Source organism: Trachurus japonicus, chromosome 24 (genome assembly GCF_045865225.1).
Source record: "Trachurus japonicus isolate A0001 chromosome 24, Traja_1.0".
In the NCBI taxonomy this organism is placed as follows: domain Eukaryota; kingdom Metazoa; phylum Chordata; class Actinopteri; order Carangiformes; family Carangidae; genus Trachurus; species Trachurus japonicus.
In genome coordinates this window covers 2,653,144-2,673,355 of record NC_140930.1, presented here as the reverse complement: position 1 = coordinate 2,673,355, position 20,212 = coordinate 2,653,144, and the positions used below count along the sequence as shown (strand labels likewise).

The window sequence follows — 20,212 nt, the reverse complement described above, 5'->3', positions numbered from 1 at the left end:
AGGTATAATACGTAGGAATTCCCCCCATCTAGCGGTGCAGTTGCCTAGCTATCTGAACGTATTCTTGATGTTGCATTCAGGTTAAATCGGGCAGACGTCAGACAGACAACAGACGCTGCATGCAACAGGATAAACAAGCGTCTATGTGAACAAGTGGTCCGCCAGCACGAGGCAAAACAATACACGTGACAATATGTTGTCATGGTGATGTGGTATTGTTTTACCGTCTTTCTCTGGTGGAGTAAAATGACATCCGGTTGGTTTGCCGACGGCCGTCTGCCTGACTGCACCTGAATGCAACACCGGTGCCTCCGTCCCTTCCTCACACTACACAGTGGTGACGGTTTTAACAGGCCGTTTCCGTGGTTACCTACGGTCACGATGCAACATGGCCGCCTCGGTTCGGTGCGTCGCCCACTTATGTATTTGTAACGACTTGTAACAACTCATTCTAAGGAACCAGAAAGCTTTCATTTGTATGCAGCTGTGATTCACCTTCAGTGAAATACGGATTTATGAAAGACATGTTTGATTTTTGATCATAAAAAGCCAAGTAAGTTACATACTGGGGCTTTAAAGGTGTACAGAAATGGCCGTTTGTCCTGTTTGTCGCGCCGAGTTGTCACGAGCTGCAACACGAGTTTACCCGAGTGAGGAAAACGAATTTGATTGGTCGTTATCGAGCGGGCGGGATATTCAAAGCTTGGGGCGAGACCGAGCTCCGTGTGTGTGTGTGTGTCTCAGACGTTTGAATGACGGATGACGGATCCAATATCAGTGGCTGATGAATCGTGTGCAGGCTGACGTATAATCCGTGCGCCTGCATTATCCAATGCGGAAAAAAAATACACACTTTCATCCCGGATTTACTCAAAAATAGAATTTTGCACAAAGTTTGGCCTACATCGTCTGATAGATGAGTTATCACATTAATTTTATGATCCAGAGTGGGCTCAAATTCAGTTTTCTTTTCTGTACACCTTTAAAGTCCCCCTCCCGTGACCCTTTTCAGTCATTTTAAAACCAGCTCATTAGCAATGCTCATTAGCAATGCACCTCTGGGGGGTGGGCGGAGACTGTGCTGCTCTGCACCCGCCCAGCCACCTCCTCGCACCCCACCCCCCGCTTGCTGACAGCTGGACATTGTACAATTACAGATTCATCGCGTTTAGTGTAAAACTGCACACTGGGATTCAATCCCAGACTGGAACATAGTCCTTGCTCACAGTGCAAGCTGCTCTACCAGGTGAGCTATACCTGTTATACCCTTTCACCTCCGAGCCAGATGCAGAGCGGGGCGGGAGCTTGTAGCACTAGTATAGTAGTAGTATAGCAGTACTAGTAGTAGTAGTAGTAGTAGTATAGTATAGTGCCCTCCCCTGGAGCTGTGACACGTCAGCTCCAGTCTCCCTGAAACTGCCAGTTTGCGTCTGCCGTTGGTTCACAGCAGTTTGAAGGCAGAAAAACTCCATCCATCCATCCATCCATTTTCATCCGCTTGATCCGGAGTCGGGTCGCGGGGGCAGCAGTCGGAGCAGGGATCCCCAGACTTCCCTCTCCCCGGACACTTCCTCCAGCTCTTCCGGGGGGACCCCAAGGCGTTCCCAGGCCAGCCGAGTGACGTAGTCACTCCAGCGTGTCCTGGGTCTTCCTCGGGGCCTCCTCCCGGTGGGACATGCCCGGAACACCTCACGAGGGAGGCGTCCAGGGGGCATCCTATACAGGTGCCCGAGCCACCTCAGCTGGCTCCTCTCGATGTGGAGGAGCAGCGGCTCTACTCCGAGCTCCTCCCGGGTGACAGAGCTCCTCACCCTATCTCTAAGGGAGCGCCCCGCCACCCTGCGGAGGAAACTCATTTCGGCCGCTTGTATCCGGGATCCCGTTCTTTCGGTCATGACCCAGAGTTCATGACCATAGGTGAGGGTGGGAACGTAGATCGACCGGTAAATCGAGAGCTTTGCCTTTCGGCTCAGCTCCTTCTTCACCACGACGGACCGATACAATGACCGCATTACTGCGGCCGCCGCACCGATCCGCCTGTCGATCTCGCGCTCCGTTCTCCCCTCACTCGTGAACAAGACCCCAAGATACTTAAACTCCTCCACCTGAGGCAGGAACTCTCCCCCGACCTGGAGGGTGCAAGCCGCCTTTTTCCGGTCGAGAACCATGGCCTCGGACTTAGAGGTGCTGATTCTCATCCCAGCTGCTTCACACTCGGCTGCAAACCGCCCCAGTGCATGCTGAAGGTCCTGGCTCGAGGGAGCCAACAAGACCACATCATCTGCAAAAAGCAGAGATGAAATCAAGTGGCTCCCGAACCGTACCCCCTCCGGCCCTTGGCTGCGCCTAGAAATTCTGTCCATATAAATAATGAACAGAACCGGTGACAAAGGGCAGCCCTGCCGGAGTCCAACACGCACCGGGAACAGGTCTGACTTACTGCCGGCAATGCGAACCAAGCTCCTGCTCCGGTCATACAGGGACCGTACAGCCCTCAGCAGAGGGCCTCCGACCCCATACTCTCGAAGCACCTCCCACAGGATGCCACGTGGGACACGGTCGAAAGCCTTCTCCAAGTCCACAAAACACATGTGGACTGGTTGGGCAAACTCCCATGCACCCTCGAGCACCCTGCGGAGGGTGTAGAGCTGGTCCAGCGTTCCACGGCCAGGACGAAAACCGCATTGTTCCTCCTGAATCCGAGGTTCGACTATCGGCCGAATTCTCCTCTCCAGCACCCTGGAATAGACTTTCCCCGGGAGGCTGAGGAGTGTGATCCCCCGGTAGTTGGAACACACCCTCCGGTCCCCCTTTTTGAAGAGAGGGACCACCACCCCGGTCTGCCAGTCCAGAGGCACTGTCCCCGACTGCCACGCGATGCTGCAGAGGCGTGTCAGCCACGACAGCCCCGCAACATCCAGAGACTTGAGGTACTCAGGGCGGATCTCATCCACCCCCGGTGCCTTGCCACTGAGGAGCTTCCGGACTACCTCAGTGACTTCAGCTTGGGTGATGAATGAATCAACCTCTGAATCCTCAGCCTCTGCTTCCTCGACGGAAGGCGTGTCAGTGGGATTGAGGAGATCCTCGAAGTATTCCTTCCACCGTCCGACGATATCCCCAGTCGAGGTCAACAGCTCCCCTCCTCCACTGTAAACAGTGTTGGCGGAGCACTGCTTCCCCCTCCTGAGGCGTCGGACGGTTTGCCAGAATTTCCTCGAGGCCGACCGGTAGTCCTCCTCCATGGCCTCCCCGAACTTTTCCCAGACCCGAGTTTTTGCTTCCGCGACCGCCCGGGCTGCCGTCCGCTTGGCCTGCCGGTACCCGTCAGCTGCCTCGGGAGTCCCCCGAGCTAGCCAGGCTCGGTAGGACTCCTTCTTCAGCTTGACGGCATCCCTTACTTCTGGTGTCCACCACCGGGTTCGGGGATTACCGCCACGACAAGCACCGGAGACCTTACGGCCACAGCTCCGGACGGCCGCGTCAACAATGGAAGTGGAGAACATGGTCCATTCAGACTCAATGTCTCCGACCTCCCTCGGAATCCGGTCAAAGCTCTCCCGGAGGTGGGAGTTGAAGACCTCCCTGACAGGGGATTCTGCCAGACGTTCCCAGCAGACCCTCACGATACGCTTGGGTCTGCCAAGTCTGACCAGCTTCCTCCCCTGCCAGCGGATCCAACTCACCACCAGATGGTGATCAGTTGACAGCTCAGCCCCTCTCTTCACCCGAGTGTCCAAGACATACGGCCGGAGATCAGATGACACGACTACAAAGTCGATCATTGACCTCCGGCCTAGGGTGTCCTGGTGCCACGTGCACTGATGGACACCCTTATGCCTGAACATGGTGTTCGTTATGGACAAACTGTGGCTAGCACAGAAGTCCAATAACAAAACACCGCTCGGGTTCAGATCGGGGAGGCCGTTCCTCCCAATCACACCTCTCCAGGTAACACTGTCGCTGCCCACGTGAGCGTTGAAGTCCCCCAGCAGAACGATGGAGTCCCCGGTTGGAGCACTTTCCAGCACCCCTCCCAGGGCCTCCAGGAAGGCCGGGTACTCTGCACTGCCGTTCGGCCCGTAGGCCGAGACAACCGTGAGAGACCTATCCCCGACCCGAAGGCGTAGGGAAACGACCCTCTCGTTCAGTGGGGAGAACTCCAACACATGGCGGCTGAGCTGGGGGGCTATGAGCAAGCCCACACCAGCTCGCCGCCTCTCACCATGGGCAACTCCAGAGTGGAAGAGAGTCCAGCCTCTCTCAAGGAGTTGGGTTCCAGAGCCCGACTATCTCTAGTCGATACCTCTCAGCCTCCCGCACGAGCTCAGGCTCTTTCCCCCCCAGCGAGGTGACATTCCATGTCCCTAAAACCAGAGTCGTTGTCCGGGGATTGGGTCGCCGGGGCCCCCGCCCACGGCTGCCACCCAAAACACACGGCACCGACCCCTCATGGTCCTTCCTGCGGGTGGTGGGCCTACTGGAAGGCGGGCCCACGTCGCTCCTTCGGGCTGGGCCCGGCCGGGTCCCGTGGGCGGAGACCCGGCCACCAGGCGCTCGCCTGCGAGCCCCAACCCCAGGCCTGGCTCCAGGGTGGGGCCCCGGTGACGCCGATCCGGGCGACGTGAACGTCCTTGGTATTTTGTCACTCATGAGGGGTTTTGGAACCGCTCTTAGTCTGACCCGTCACCTAGGACCTGTTTGCCTTGGGAGACCCTACCAGGGGCATTAAGCCCCGGACAACATAGCTCCCAGGATCATTCGGGTGCTCAAACCCCTCCACCACGTTAAGGTGGCGGTTCAAGGAGGGAGAAAAACTCAGAAATGCAATTTTGCACTTCCTTTTCTGCTGATATGTCCTGGCTCTAACACAAGAAAAATGCCACAGGAACATGTGAAAAGCACGAAAAACACGATTTTCATGGGAGGGGGTCTTTAAAGTTGCTGTTATTGTTTTTCCAGCAGTATAGAGGCTTTCTAATAAAACTGGGTTTTAAAAATAATCGTGATCGTGTATTGTCTGTCACAACAACGATCGGTTAATGATCAGAGTTGTTGTTAATCCATCAAAAGTGAAAACAGTGACGTGAAAAATTAAATAAACTCTTATTTAAACCTCCTGTTGACACCTTCATCCATCTTCATCCTGTTTGAGATGCGACTCGTGTCCTCCGACCTTTCTCCTCCGTCAGGTGGGCGGAGTCACAGCCCGTCGCCGCGGCAGCCAGGAAAAGGTTACGACCAGTGAGCGTTTGACATTTGTGTTGAGGCGTCGTAACGTTGAGGCTCCGCGACCCGGTGAAAGATCTGAGGTTCATTCACCTCCGTCCCCACGCAGGGTTAATTAAGATTAACCTGAACTTAACCTGCTCCTCGTTAGAGAGAGGAGGCCCAGAGGAGGAGGAGGAGGAAGAGGAGGAGGAGGAGGAGGAGAAGGAGAGAGGAAGAGGAGGAGAAGGAGGAGGAGGAGGAGGAGGAGGAGGAGGAGAAAGAGGAGGAGGAGAGGGGAAGAGGAGGTGGAGGAGAGAGGAAGAGGAGGAGAGAGGAAGAGGAGGTAAAGGAGAGAGGAGAAAAGGAAGAGGAGGTGGAGGAGGAGAGAGGAAGAGGAGGAGGAGAAAGGAAAAGGAGGAGAGGGGAAGAGGAGGAAGAGGAGGAGGAGGAGAGAGGAAGAGGAGGAGGAGGAGAGGAGGAGAGAGGAAGAGGAGGAGGAGGAGAGAGGAAGATGAAGAGGAGAAATAGGAGATAGGAAGGGGAGGAGAGGGGAGAAGGAGAATGAGAGAGGAGGAGGAAGAGGAGGAGGAAGAGGAGGAGGAAGAGGAGGTGGAGGAGGAGGAGGAGAGAGGAAGAGGAGGAGAGAGAAAGAGGAGAAATAGGAGAGAGAAAGATGAAGAGGAAGAGAGAGGAGAATGAGGAGGAGGAAAAGGAGGAATAGGTGGAGAGAGGAAGAGGAGGAGGACTTGAACTTGAACTGAGTTGAACTGCTCCTCCATCAAAACATCTTAAAGTTTTAGTTCAGTACTTTTTCTTTTTTTTTTTTAAATATTGATCCAGATTTTCAGAATAAAACACCCAGAGAAACACACTGGGTCCATGTGGTGGTGGTGAGGGGGCGGGGCTTAGTGGTTGTGACATCACAGAGTAACAGGAAGTGCTGCGGGGCTTAGTGGTTGTGACTAGAGCACTGGAAAAGAGAGTAGCGACACCACCATAGACTCCCGTGGTCACTTTATTCTCCCCCTAGTGGCAGGATGTGGGTATTGCAAATCCGCCCAAGAAACCCATTCACTCCAATGTATGTGTGTTGCCAACTTGCTTGTAAATTGATGAAAACTGCTGTGTTTTTGCTTTTAGGTGCCTTGGTCATATTAAGTTATGCTTATAATTTATTTATTTCAAAATTTGAATTGAACAACTGTTTTTTTTTTTATAAACATAGATATAACACACAAAATAAAAGATGACAACACTTAAAAACCATTACAAAATGTGACAAAATCAAACCCAAAACGTATTATGTTAAGTTTTTCCTCCAATTTTGATTAAAAAAAAGATAATTAATAAAAACACACGGAGCTGTTTACAGTACTACCGGTCACACAGCGGACAAACACAGAAGGGGACGAGCGAACGCTTTACCGTTGCTAAGCAACCACCAGCTGTCAAAATAAATAACATAAAAAACCTCGCATGGAAATAAAATAAAATCCAGCAGCACAATAACTTGCTTGACCAAACAAACAAACTAAAGAAAACACAGGCTTAAGTGGCAAACAGTTAGCTAACACAGTTGAATTTAGCGCGCAAACTGGTGAAACTGGTATGACACTTTAGTGGACTTATCTTTATCATTTAAAACAGCAAGCATTCGTGACACAACAATTAATGGCCACGTACTATATGTTAATATTTATCTGTAAAAGGGTCCACGATGATGCTATTAACGTGGGTGATCTATAAATGTCCTTAAATTATTGAAAATACCGCACTTACTCATTCACCAACACTGCAGAGATGCCAGCTCTTGGGCGCATTTGCAATACCCATATCCACCACCAGGGGGCGTTTCCACTTGACCAATGCGTGTCGCTACTCTCTTTTCCAGTGCTCTAGTTGTGACATCACAGAGTAACAGGAAGTGCTGCCGGCTGTGTGTTTCCCCCCAGGTGTCCGGTGCCGGGCTGCGACGGTCAGGGCCACGTGACGGGGAAGTACGCGTCGCACCGCAGCGCGTCGGGCTGCCCGCTGGCGGCCAAGAGGCAGAAGGACAGCTACGTCAACGGATCCCAGTTCGTCTGGAAGTCTGGGAAGACGGACGGGATGAGCTGCCCCACCCCGGGCTGCGACGGCTCGGGACACGTCAGCGGGAGCTTCCTCACACACCGGAGGTTTGTTGTTGTTCTGCACAGTGAAAGAAAACTACATAAAAACTACAACTAAGACAAAATAAAAACTACTTCTAAGACTAAGATTAAAGAAAAACTACAACTAAGTCTAAGACTCAATAAAAACGAAATAAAAACTACAACTAAGACTAAATAAAAACTACAACTAAGACTCAATAAAAACTACAACTAAGACTCAATAAAAACTACATAAAAACTACAACTAAGACTGAATAAAAACTACAACTAAGACTAAATAAAACTACAACTAAGACTCAATAAAAACTACAACTAAGACTAAATAAAACTACAACTAAGACTCAATAAAAACTACATAAAAACTACAACTAAGACTGAATAAAAACTACAACTAAGACTAAATAAAACTACAACTAAGACTCAATAAAAACTACATAAAAACTACAACTAAGACTTAGACTAAAAACTACAACTAAGACTAAATAAAAACTACAACTAAGACTCAATAAAAACTACAACTAAGACTAAATAATAACTACAACTAAGACTCAATAAAAACTACATAAAAACTACAACTAAGACTAAATAAAAACTACTTCTAAGACTAAGATTAAAGAAAAACTACAACTAAGTCTAAGACTCAATAAAAACTACATAAAAACTACAACTAAGACTAAATAAAACTACAACTAAGACTCAATAAAAACTACATAAAAACTACAACTAAGACTGAATAAAAACTACATAAAAACTACAACTAAGACTCAATAAAAACTACAACTAAGACTCAATAAAAACTACAACTAAGACTAAATAAAACTACAACTAAGACTCAATAAAACTACAACTAAGACTCAATAAAAACTACATAAAAACTACAACTAAGACTTAGACTAAAAACTACAACTAAGACTAAATAAAAACTACAACTAAGACTAAATAAATACTACAACTAAGACTGAATAAAAACTACAACTAAGACTAAATAAAAACTAAATAAAAACTATTCAATTCCTCTAAAATAAAAACTAAACTAAAACTGCTTCATCATTTGTTGAACTAATTGAAACCAAACGGTAATAAAAATCTAAATTAAACTAAATTAAAATAAATTAAAATAAATACTAATGAACATTTGCAATCTATAATAACTAACCTTGGTGTGTGTGTGTGTTTGTTCCAGTCTCTCCGGTTGCCCCCGGGCCACCTCGGCCATGAAGAAGGCCAGGATGAGCGGCGTGGAGATGCTGACAATCAAACAGAGAGCGAGCAAAGGTCAGAGAGCCAAAAACTCCAAACACTCAACCTGAAACTGTATAAAGTCAAAAAACGGTGCTTTTTTTGCCGTTAAATATAAAATAATTACCCCCTTTCAATCACATCGTTGTTTTATGGTTGTTTTATTTTTCAGGCATCGAAAACGATGAAGAAATCAAACAGCTGGATGAAGAAATCAAAGATCTGAACGAGTCCAACAATCAGGTGGAGTCAGACATGATCAAACTGAGGACGCAGGTGAGGACGAAACACCACAGAATACTCTACAGCTGTATCTAGCTCCGCCCCCCGAAACACGATTGGTTGTTTAAGTTTGTGACAATAACCCTTTATTTATATATAGAGGAGAAAATATAAATCAAAGCGACTGTGCAGATTATTTCACACTGTTCAGGTTTTATTTGAGAGTTTATAAAAAGTTAATGGTTCAATAAACTTTAACAGGAAGTCAAAGTGAAGACATATTCAGATACAAATACATATAGATTATAGGGTTAGATATAGATAAAGATTTAGATATAGATGCAGATAAAGGGATAGATTAAATAGATTTAGATAAAGCTATATATGTGATATAGATATAGCTATAGAAACAGATATATATTATAGATATAGATACAGATATAGATTAAAGATATAGATTATGTAGACACATATATAGATATATTAGAGATATAGATATGGATTATGGATATAGATATAGATACATATACTGTATCGATACAGATATATATATATACAGGTATAGATTATAGATACAGATATATATATATATATATATATATATATACATAATATATATATATATATATATATATATATATATATATACATACAAATATAGATTATAGATGCAGATACAGATATACGTAGATAGATGCAGATATAGATACAGATATACATATGTATTATGGATATGCAGATATAGATTATAGATTATAGATACATATATAGATAGATACAGATATAGATTATAGATATAGATATGTATTATGGATATGCAGATATAGATAGAGATCTAGACATGAAGCTGCTTGCTCCTCTGCTGCAGATCACCACCATGGAGACCAACCTGAAGTCCATCGAGGAGGAGAACAAGGTGATCGAGCAGCAGAACGACTCTCTGCTGCACGAACTGGCCAATCTGAGCCAGTCGCTCATCAACAGCCTCGCCAACATCCAGCTGCCACACATGGTGAGACACACACACACACACACACACACACACACACACTGAGGCGGATGGTTTTACAGTTTTAGAAGTTTTACAGGATAATTTATAATGATATTTATTTTAAAATACACACTTAGAACTTTACTATATTAAACCTCAGACCTCTTTTTTGGCGGGTCAGCATTCAGCCTGTTTGACCTGAACACTGGCTCTATTCACATCTCATATATTTAAAGTGATACGCCAACATTTTTTCTGCCTCACTCCCTTGCCTCACTCCCGAGTCCATGACCAGCAGATAGACACCATCCTTTCGACTGTGCGTGCAGTAACAAGGGAGATAGAGCCGTATCGCCTGTAATTAGCTTAGCTCAAACACTGGAAGTGTATGGGTAGTGTTAGCCTGCCTGCTACCTGAGCTGAAATCAGCAGTCAGAAGCTGATTTCATTTTAGCTCTAAACTCTGTAAATATATCACTTTATCCACATTTCAAACATGTTTAGGTGAGAAAGTAGCCGTTTAGTTCAGCAGTGTGTCGTTAATTTGTCTAAATACCAGCTGTTTACAATTTTGTTGGAACGAATTCGGCGCTACTCAAGCTAGCCGTTGTGACCAATGCACTTCCGGTTACTTTCACAAAATAAAACACCCGTTGCCCTTTACATACAGAAAACCATGATGGTAGAATTTGTGCTTTTACTTTGAAACAGGAAGCTAACCTACCCTCGATGTAGCTAGCTTGAACCAAAATAAAGCGTCTTTGCTTGAACCCTCCGTTTTGACCGATCTCGTCCCGTTAGCGGCATTTGACCGCTCAAGATGCCTTACCAGAGAGTTTTGTCAGCTCTGAGATGAAGATCGGCCCGCCGGTTTCCGTTTAGAGTTGCTGAAGAGTTTCTCTGATGACTTTAGGTGGAGGCAGGCTAATACTACCCATACACTTCCAGTGTTTGAGCTAAGCTAATTAGTGACTTTAGGTGGAGGCAGGCTAACACTACCTATACACTTCCAGCGTTTGAGCTAAGCTAATTAGCGACTTTAGGTGGAGGCAGGCTAACACTACCTATACACTTCCAGTGTTTGAGCTAAGCTAATTACGGGCGATACGGCTCTATCTCCCTTGTTACTGCACGCACAGTGGAAAGGATGGTGTCTATCTGCTGGTCATGGACTCGGGAGTGAGGCAAGACACGAAAAAAAAAATGTTGGCGTATCACTTTAACATTTAGTGAATTAGTAGAAATATGATGGATTAATACCCATGTCATTGTTTCATATTTCACTAGATTGCTGCTTTTTAATTTAAATAAAACTGCTGTCAGCTCCACAGACACCTGTTTTCTATTGGTTATTGATTAGATTTCTCTATAATTTAGATAATTTAGAAGATGTGTTTCAGAGCGAACGGCTGCTGTGTCTGTTTGAACGTTGACGTTGTGTTTTGTCGTGACTCGTCCTGACCCATGTGACCTGATCTGAGACCAGCTAACATCTGCTCACTCATCCCGACACAGGGAGCCGTTTATACAGTCGTCTTTTGTTCAGGTTTATTCTTCATCTGCTTCTTTCTGTTTGCCACCTCCTCCTCCTCCTCCTCCTCCCCAGCAGTCCATGCTGTGCTTCTTATTCTTACTCTTCCTCTTTTTCTTCTACTTCTACTTCTTCTACTTCCTCTTCTGTGCTCGACAGAGTTTCACGTAGAGAAACGTTGTTGGTGGTGTTGGTGTTGTTGTGGTTTTTCTTTCCACCAGTTTCAGTTTGAGTGAAGTGCTCATGGCCGTTCTGACGTCATGTTGTCTCAGTGTAGAAAGAAGACCGGGGCTAATTGGATAATCTCTCCTCAAAGCAGTAGCTCCATAACTGGACTCTCTCTCTCCTCTCTGCTTTCCTCCAATCCTGAGCTTCATATCACACTGGAAGGAAAAAAAAAAAAGAAAAAATGTCCGCCTTAACAAGGAGTTTGATCTTTGTCCCTCCTCCACGTTCACTCACTTTCGTTTTCTTTTGAATATCTTTGCAGCAAAACTCAAACTTTCACTTTCACTTTGCAATAATATGATGAGGATGAGGAAGAACACAAACCTGGATCTGAGGCTCGATCTGTTCACTCAGATTTCATATTTGAGTTTATCAGTTAACCTTCCTCTTGTGTTCGGATCACCACTGACCCGTTTTCAGGTTTTAAATGCATAAAAGTACCACACAAATGTGTTTCTTGCATCATAAAGGCTTTTTGACTTTGTCAGGAACCTCTATTTCAAAAAACAACAACATTTTTTCACAAATGTCTAAAATGCTCTGGTTAAAGGTCCCATATTATGCTGTTTTTCAACCATTTCACATGGTTCTAAGTTGTCCTACCATATAGTATTCCTAGTGTATTGTCCCCAAATCAATCTGCAGCTCTACATCTCAGTAATCTAAAAGTGGCTCTCCAGAGCTCTCCTCCGAACGAGCCATTTCTGTGTTTGCACCTTGAAATGCAAATAAGATGTGTAAACCACGTCCACTCCACACCTGTCACGGGGAGAGGGTGTGGTTTTCACTACAGGTACATGTGCCAGTGTTGACATGGGTCGGGCTTTGATTTCCGAAAAAAAAAAAAAAATTCTGAGACTGGCCCCTTGTCTGAAAAAATGTAAATGTTCCTTCTTTCTTTTTTTCTTTTTTTTTACTGTGGCAGAAGGAGAAACATGGAGAGACTCCTACTACCATCAGAAAGTTCTGTGTGAAACTGTCAAATAAAAAAAACAAGTGAAACTGTTCCGGAAAAGTGTCAGCGGGCGGAGCTCAGGTTTTTCCAGACTGGCCCAGGGGGAGTATAAGGAAGTACCGGGAGGTGGAGTCACTTGAGTTCAATTAAGGGAGTGAACAGACTTTTTCCACCTCCAGGCGTCATAGAAAGGCCACGGGAACACATAGGACCACTACAAAACCTGTAGAAAGTGGATTTTGCATAATATGGGCCCTTTAAAATTATGACATTTGTGCTGTGGTGTTATTACGATAAGAACAACAATATGAGAGTTAAAACTGAAATCATATAAGTGCAAAACCAACCTTTTCATGGATAAAGAAGCCTAACGACATAACCAAAGAGATGAGAAACAAATGGAATGATAAATAATTGTTTTACAGCCGAGCCTAACACCAGAGATGGAAGCAGAAAGCTGACACAAGACGAAGGTTAAAGGCAAAGTCAAACATGTTTTTCCTCTCATGATGATTGAAACTTTGGTGCTGCAGTAGTGTGAACAGAGCCGTGGTAGTGGAGGGTTGTTGGGACAAACAGCTTTTTAAGGCGGACGTAGCCTACAGTACATGGCCGCTGTGTGTTTTCTCTGAAGCCGTGTGAGCGCCACCGTGTGTCCAGCGGGCTAACTCACTTCTCTGTATGTATGTACACCCTCTCCTGTAGAGACCGCTGCCACAGAAAGAGGCCCCAGTAAAACATAGCTGCTGTTTACAGATGCCTCCCAGAGTAAGAGATTTATCCATTTATCCTTTATCCAATTATCCTTCTCTTCTGCACTGTCATCCCCCCCTCCTCCCCTCCCCCTCCTGTTGCACCTGTAGCCCACTATCACTTTACACTGCAGAGAGAGAGGCAGTCATTATAACACTATAACACACACACATACACATTGTGTTTTAATTGGCCACACACACACACATATAATAACTGGTAATTAACAACAGTGAGAGGAAAACGATCCCTCAAACCAGGGGGCGGAGCTTCTCTGGAGTCAGAAAGAATCTGATTGGTTGAGTTAACACAACAGGAGCAAATAAGAAAGTGACAAAGTTTTTGTATTTGTATTTTGTAGAGTTTTTAACTCTAAACAGATAAAATAGAAAACACTACGGTGGCCCTGAGGGGTCAACTCAGTGCAGCTGCAGCTACAAACTCAGAAAACAACTTCATCAGTTTGACAAAAAAAAAAAAAAACTCAGAAAAGGAAAGTGTTTCTGGAGGACATACACAATAAAGTGAGGACCAGGCTAAAGGCTAATGCTAAGCTAATATGATCAATATGATCAATAATCAATAAATGAATCATGTGATATTGACGTTCTAATAACCAAGCAGACTGGTCCCTCGCTTTATTGACTGGTCCCTCGCTTTATTGTGTCCCCTGACTGGTCCCTCGCTTTATTGTGTCCCCCAACTGGTCCCTCGCTTTATTGTGTCCCCTGACTGGTCCCTCGCTTTATTGACTGGTCCCTCGCTTTATTGTGTCCCCTGACTGGTCCCTCGCTTTATTGACTGGTCCCTCGCTTTATTGTGTCCCCTGACTGGTCCCTCGCTTTATTGACCAATCCCTCGCTTTATTGTGTCCCCAACTGGTCCCTCACTTTATTGTGTCCCCTGACCGGTCCCTCACATTATTGTGTCCCCAACCGGTCCCTCGCTTTATTGTGTCCCCAACTGGTCCCTCGCTTTATTGACTGGTCCCTCGCTTTATTGTGTCCCCCAACTGGTCCCTCGCTTTATTGACTGGTCCCTCGCTTTATTGTGTCCCCTGACTGGTCCCTCGCTTTATTGTGTCCCCAACTGGTCCCTCGCTTTATTGTGTCCCCAACTGGTCCCTCGCTTTATTGTGTCCCCAACTGGTCCCTCGCTTTATTGTGTCCCCAACTGGTCCTTCGCTTTATTGTGTCCCCAACTGGTCCCTCGCTTTATTGTGTCCCCCAACTGGTCCCTCACTTTATTGTGTCCCCAACTGGTCCCTCGCTTTATTGACTGGTCCCTCGCTTTATTGTGTCCCCTGACTGGTCCCTCGCTTTATTGTGTCCCCAACTGGTCCCTCGCTTTATTGTGTCCCCAACTGGTCCCTCGCTTTATTGTGTCCCCAACTGGTCCCTCGCTTTATTGTGTCCCCAACTGGTCCTTCGCTTTATTGTGTCCCCAACTGGTCCCTCGCTTTATTGTGTCCCCCAACTGGTCCCTCACTTTATTGTGTCCCCAACTGGTCCCTCGCTTTATTGACTGCTCCCTCGCTTTATTGTGTCCCCTGACTGGTCCCTCGCTTTATTGTGTCCCCAACTGGTCCCTCGCTTTATTGTGTCCCCAACTGGTCCCTCGCTTTATTGTGTCCCCTGACTGGCCCCTCGCTTTATTGTGTCCCCTGACTGGTCCCTCGCTTTATTGACTGGCCCCTCGCTTTATTGTGTCCCCTGACCGGTCCCTCACTTTATTGACTGGTCCCTCGCTTTATTGTGTCCCCAGACCAGTCCCTCGCTTTATTGTGTCCCCTGACTGGTCCCTCGCTTTATTGACTGGTCCCTCGCTTTATTGTGTCCCCAGACCAGTCCCTCACTTTATTGTGTCCCCTGACTGGTCCCTCGCTTTATTGACTGGTCCCTCGCTTTATTGTGTCCCCTGACTGGTCCCTCGCTTTATTGACTGGTCCCTCGCTTTATTGTGTCCCCAACTGGCCCCTCGCTTTATTGTGTCCCCAGACCGGTCCCTCGCTTTATTGTGTCCCCTGACTGGGCCCTCACTTTATTGTGTCCCCAACTGGCCCCTCGCTTTATTGTGTCCCCAACTGGTCCCTCGCTTTATTGTGTCCCCAACTGGCCCCTCGCTTTATTGTGTCCCCTGACTGGTCCCTCGCTTTATTGTGTCCCCTGACTGGTCCCTCGCTTTATTGTGTCCCCTTGACTGGGCCCTCGCTTTATTGTGTCCCCTGACTGGTCTCTCGCTTTATTGACTGGTCCCTCACTTTATTGTGTCCCCAGAAACACTTCTGTTGTGTTGTGAGGTTTTGTCAAACTGGTGAAGTTTTTTTCTGAGTTTGTAGCACGTTTGTGTGTTTTCTGAAGCTGTAGTGAGTTGATCTTATTGAATTTCACTTCTGAACGCTGCTGTAACTGAAACCGCCTGCAGGTGTCAGTGTTTCTTCTCATATCATATAAAAAAGACGTGTCTAATGATTAACAGCTCCGCCTCTTTCATAAGAACAGAGAAATAAAAAAGCGTTACCAGGTCCAGTTCATCCAGTAAACTAGAAGTCATCCTGGATTTGTTAAAGGGACAACGAGGAGTTTTGGAAAAGCGAAGTGTTTCCACACTACATTTATGAGTCTCCGCACCGTGAAATTCTTTGACCGGCGCAAGACAGACTCATGTTTTCATTCATCAAGAATTAAAGTCAGAGGTTGGAAGACGTTCACATACCGTCGTAGTTCCGACCATAAACGGAGATTTGGCGGCGTTATTCTCATGACTCGCCACGAAACCGAAAGTAAAGAAACGCTGGTCGGCTCGACCAGCATTTCCACCACCACTAATAATAACAAAATAACGATAGAGACAAAACGATATATTTATCGAAAATGGACCATTAACAAGTGTGGGTAACGTAGATTCATCCACATTAATATGAGACTTTTTATAACCAAATAGAAACTCCTCGTTGTCCCTTTAAAACGTGGTAGATGGTAAACGGCCCCGGGCCTCATACGGAGCCCTGTGGAGCTCCAGCTGCTCGTTGCTGCTTCACACACTGATGTTACTGTAAACTCAACCAGCAGAGTCTCCTCCCTCTCTCTGACCAACATCTGCAGCAGCAGAACCTCCAGCTGTGTCTCTTCATCATCTGCACATCAGCACCTTGGTTTTGTCTCCATCTGTCAATCATCCATCCATCCACCCTCCGTCCATTCGTCCATCCATCCATCCATCCGTCCATCCCTGTCAGCTGACCATCATCCCTCTCTCCTGGGTTTGCATGGTTCCACCGCGTCGACCTTCAGGCTGAACTCTATAGATACTGGACATGATTGTAGAAGAGCTGAGTGTTTCAGAGCCGAGTGTGATGGAGCCTCACCGAGGAGCATGTGTCTGCAGACCCGGAGACCTGCACAGTCAGACCCCTTGGTTTTTTTGCTACAGCGCCACCTGTTTTGTTGCTAATTGATACAGATAATGTACTGTATACGAAATATGGACAATATGGATGGCAGTAGGAGCGTGTGTATCGAACGTGAATCACATTGTTCGTTTAATGTCATAAAAGTTTTTGTCGAAAATGTATCTGACAGTGTAACGACCGTTTGACCATAATATTTTTACTACGATAGTCTTATATGCACGTCAAATACAGTAATATATATAATATTGATCTTTTTGGAAGCTCGCTTGGCCGGCACATTTTGTTTAAGTTAATGAAACCGAGATACTTTTAATACTGTGTGCTTAAATTAAACAGAAATAAAATTATAGGGTGTGTGGGCCAATATAATAATCATTCCACTTCGGCATTCAGGTCCATTTTTGCGGAGAGGAAGCCTGTGGAAGCTGAACTTTATCCAGCTGCTCATTTTGTTCTGACAAGTCAGAAACACGCAGAAACGAACCGGTAGGTCAACCTACAGACCCCGGATGTTGATAGCAGCTAACCCCGGACTCAGAGGGGAATAGCACTAGCCTATCAGAACTAAATATTGGTGAAATTAACGAGTTTCGTGGCAGATAATGTGTTATTTAGAGGCTGCATTCTGCTGCCCCGTGTACTCGCATTATACGGATATACGCGGCTCTCGGCTGGAGCTCATTTCATCACAACCACTTGTAATGACACCAAAGTTATCTGGGTGAGGAAATGATCAGATTTTATGCTAGAAATAAGGTCCAGAATGTAAAAAACGGTCATTATCCTTTAAGGGGTCTGACTGTGCAGGTCTCCTGGTCTGCAGCCATATACAGTACTATTGGCCTCACCCCTTCCCTCCCTCCCCCTCCCTCCTCTACCTGCTGCCTCCCCTCCCCCCTCCTCCTCCCTCCTCCCCTACAGTGTCTGACAGATCTTTTTTTTCCCGTGTTCCCCTGCTCTAACCCGTCTTCCTGTCCTTCCTCACGGCTTTCTCTCCTCCTCCTCCTCCTCTTCCTCCTCGTCACCATCGCAGGAGCCAATGAACGAACAGAACTTTGACACGTATGTGAGTACACTGACTGACATGTACACCCACCAGGACCAGTACCAGAGCCCGGAGAACAAGGCGCTGCTGGAGAACATCAAACAGGCCGTGCAGGGCATCCAGGTGTAGCCCGGCCCCGAGGCCCCGAGGCCCCGAGGCCACGCAAATAAATGCAAAGCAAAAACAACGGGAAAAAAAAAACAAAAAAAACAAAAAACCAAGAGAAGAAGCGGGGGATGGGTTGTTTTTTGCTGCTGTAATCTACCACAGTTGTTTTCTTTCTTCTGCTGTTATGCTCTCAACTCCATGGGTATCTCTCTCAATTTTTTTTATTATTTTGATTGTCGTTGCCTTGCTTTGAAAAACGTTTTAAAACGAACATTCACGTTTTGTACATTTTCATATGACCTAATATAATGTGATGTACTGTTTATAGCTGCTATAATGTATGCACATTCTAGTGTATATGTATGTATTTATTTATTGTAAGCTTGAATCATTTTGTTATTTTTAATGCGATTTACATATGACATCGGAAAAACTTGGGCGTCACGGGTTTAAACAGGGAGCAGAGCGGCGGGAACGTGAAGAGCAATCATGTCCGAGAGGCTGGAAGTCGTTTAAATCCAAAAAAGAACAAAACAAAACATTAAAAAAAATATATATTAAAAAAAACGTGGAGACGAAACGTTAATCCGTAAATCTGTAGCTGACATTGACGAGGAGAACCAAGATTTCAAACATCATGACACGGAAACTTAAAAACTGGTGCAAAATCCCATCATCCCCCTTCGGAGTTGTTTCGTTTCAAACTGTTCAAACCTCTTCTGTCGCTTTTCTTTGTTCGTGCGAGGAGGGGAAGACGGAAAAAAACGGGAGAAAAAAACCAATGGCTGCGGAAAAAACGTAGGAGACAATCTGCCATTAATGAATTTCTTTTAGTCATCGGCGTGACTATATAGCGAATAGGACGACGTGTCAGCAATATTGGTATGATAATACTAAATCCTTTCTTTAGATATGGGATGCAATCTCTATATGAAAACTTGTTTGGGTATATGCAATTTCTTATGAATAAAACTAGCAAAGAGCTGATAGATCTTTTTACTAACTATAAATGTATTGCGTTTTGTATAAACCTTTTACTACAATCATGTTGTAGGAATCGGACGCGGGTGAAAGGACTTTGGTTCTGTCATGTTCGACTTTGCACAGGGACACCTTTGTTTCCATGTTTTGATGTTTTTATTGTCGAGGCGCTCGGCAGGCGACGGGGGATTTGTAGATGTGGTTTTTTCTTTGTAAAAGGCTGACGGCTCCGCTGGACTTACAGGGTCAAACGTCCCCCCATCCCTCATTGTATATTGTACTCATCATCGTGTATAAGGGAACGTCTCTCCAATCATGCATCTTATTGTCTGAGCCACAATGGGACATGATGCCGGACGACATGATGACCAAGCAGTGCTTTTGTTTCGGTTTTTTGTTTTTTCTTCTTTCCTTTTTTTGATTTTTTCTATTGAAAAGATGAATGAAAAGTGGAGCCAGCAGTCGTGACGTTGTGTCTGATACAGAATCGGCCTTACGATGACTTTCAGTCCGAAATCACGGGGGGGGAGACTGATTATTATGGAGTGTGATGTTTTCTGAAAACACCGTCGATCATGCATGCACTTTATTGGAGTATGTCAAAGTAATTATCACGTGGTAAATGAAGCAGAAACTGTACAGCGAGTTTGTGGAAACTGTGACTTGGACGAGACTTTTGTTGCTGGTGAATTCCTGCTCGACGGAAACATGGAGCCACGTTCACTGAGCTGATGCGTTGCTGAAAGGAAAACTCCCCCGCTGGTACCGGCTCGTTAGAAACCCTCTCCTCCCCCCTCATGGTGCACGTTTCAATCAGATTTAAACAGAAACTACAGTGGAGCAGGAAAAGTAATGAATTCCTTTCATATTTTTTACATGAATGAGAAAATTAATCCAACTGTAAATACTTTTTGGGATTTTGAAATGCATTTACAAAAACAGCATAAAACTCATTAACCTTTCTCTGGTGTTCGGGTCACCAGTGACCCGTTTTCAGGTTTTAAATGCATACAAGTACCACATAGTAAATGTGTTTATAGCATCAAGGCTTTTTGACTTTGTCAGGAACCTCTATTTAAAAAAAACAACAACATTTTTTCACAAATTTTTAAAATGCTCCGGTTAAAATTATGACATTTGTGGTATTGTCAATTTTGACCCGGTTATAACGATAAGAACAACAATGACAGTTAAAACTGAAATCATAAGTGCAAAACCAACCTTTTCATGGATAAAGAAGCCTAACGACATAACCAAGGGATGAGAAACAAATGGACCACAAAGTACCACATAGTAAATGTGTTTATAGCATCAAGGCTTTTTGACTTTGACTGTCAGGAACCCCAATATAAACAAAATAAAAATAAAAAAAATCACAAAATTATA

General features: G+C 45.5%; 1 protein-coding gene across 8 annotated transcripts in view; it reads left to right on the top strand.

The window, feature by feature from the left end:
* Positions 1-19,554, top strand: part of myt1la (myelin transcription factor 1-like, a) — a 93,995-nt gene extending 74,441 nt beyond the window's left edge. For 5 of the 8 annotated variants that reach the window (XM_085770517.1, XM_085770514.1, XM_085770518.1 and 2 more), the window contains 6 exons: positions 7,164-7,385; positions 8,545-8,636; positions 8,773-8,876; positions 9,691-9,834; positions 13,233-13,295; positions 17,726-19,522. In XM_085770517.1, coding sequence (XP_085626643.1) covers positions 7,164-7,385; positions 8,545-8,636; positions 8,773-8,876; positions 9,691-9,834; positions 13,233-13,295; positions 17,726-17,866 — 766 coding nt within the window. In that variant the 3' untranslated portion in view covers positions 17,867-19,522. Of the gene's footprint in view, positions 1-7,163; positions 7,386-8,544; positions 8,637-8,772; positions 8,877-9,690; positions 9,835-13,232; positions 13,296-17,725 lie in introns of all 8 variants that reach the window. The other 3 variants (XM_085770520.1, XM_085770519.1, XM_085770515.1) reach the window with 2 other exon arrangements.
* The last annotated feature ends 658 nt before the right edge of the window (positions 19,555-20,212 follow it).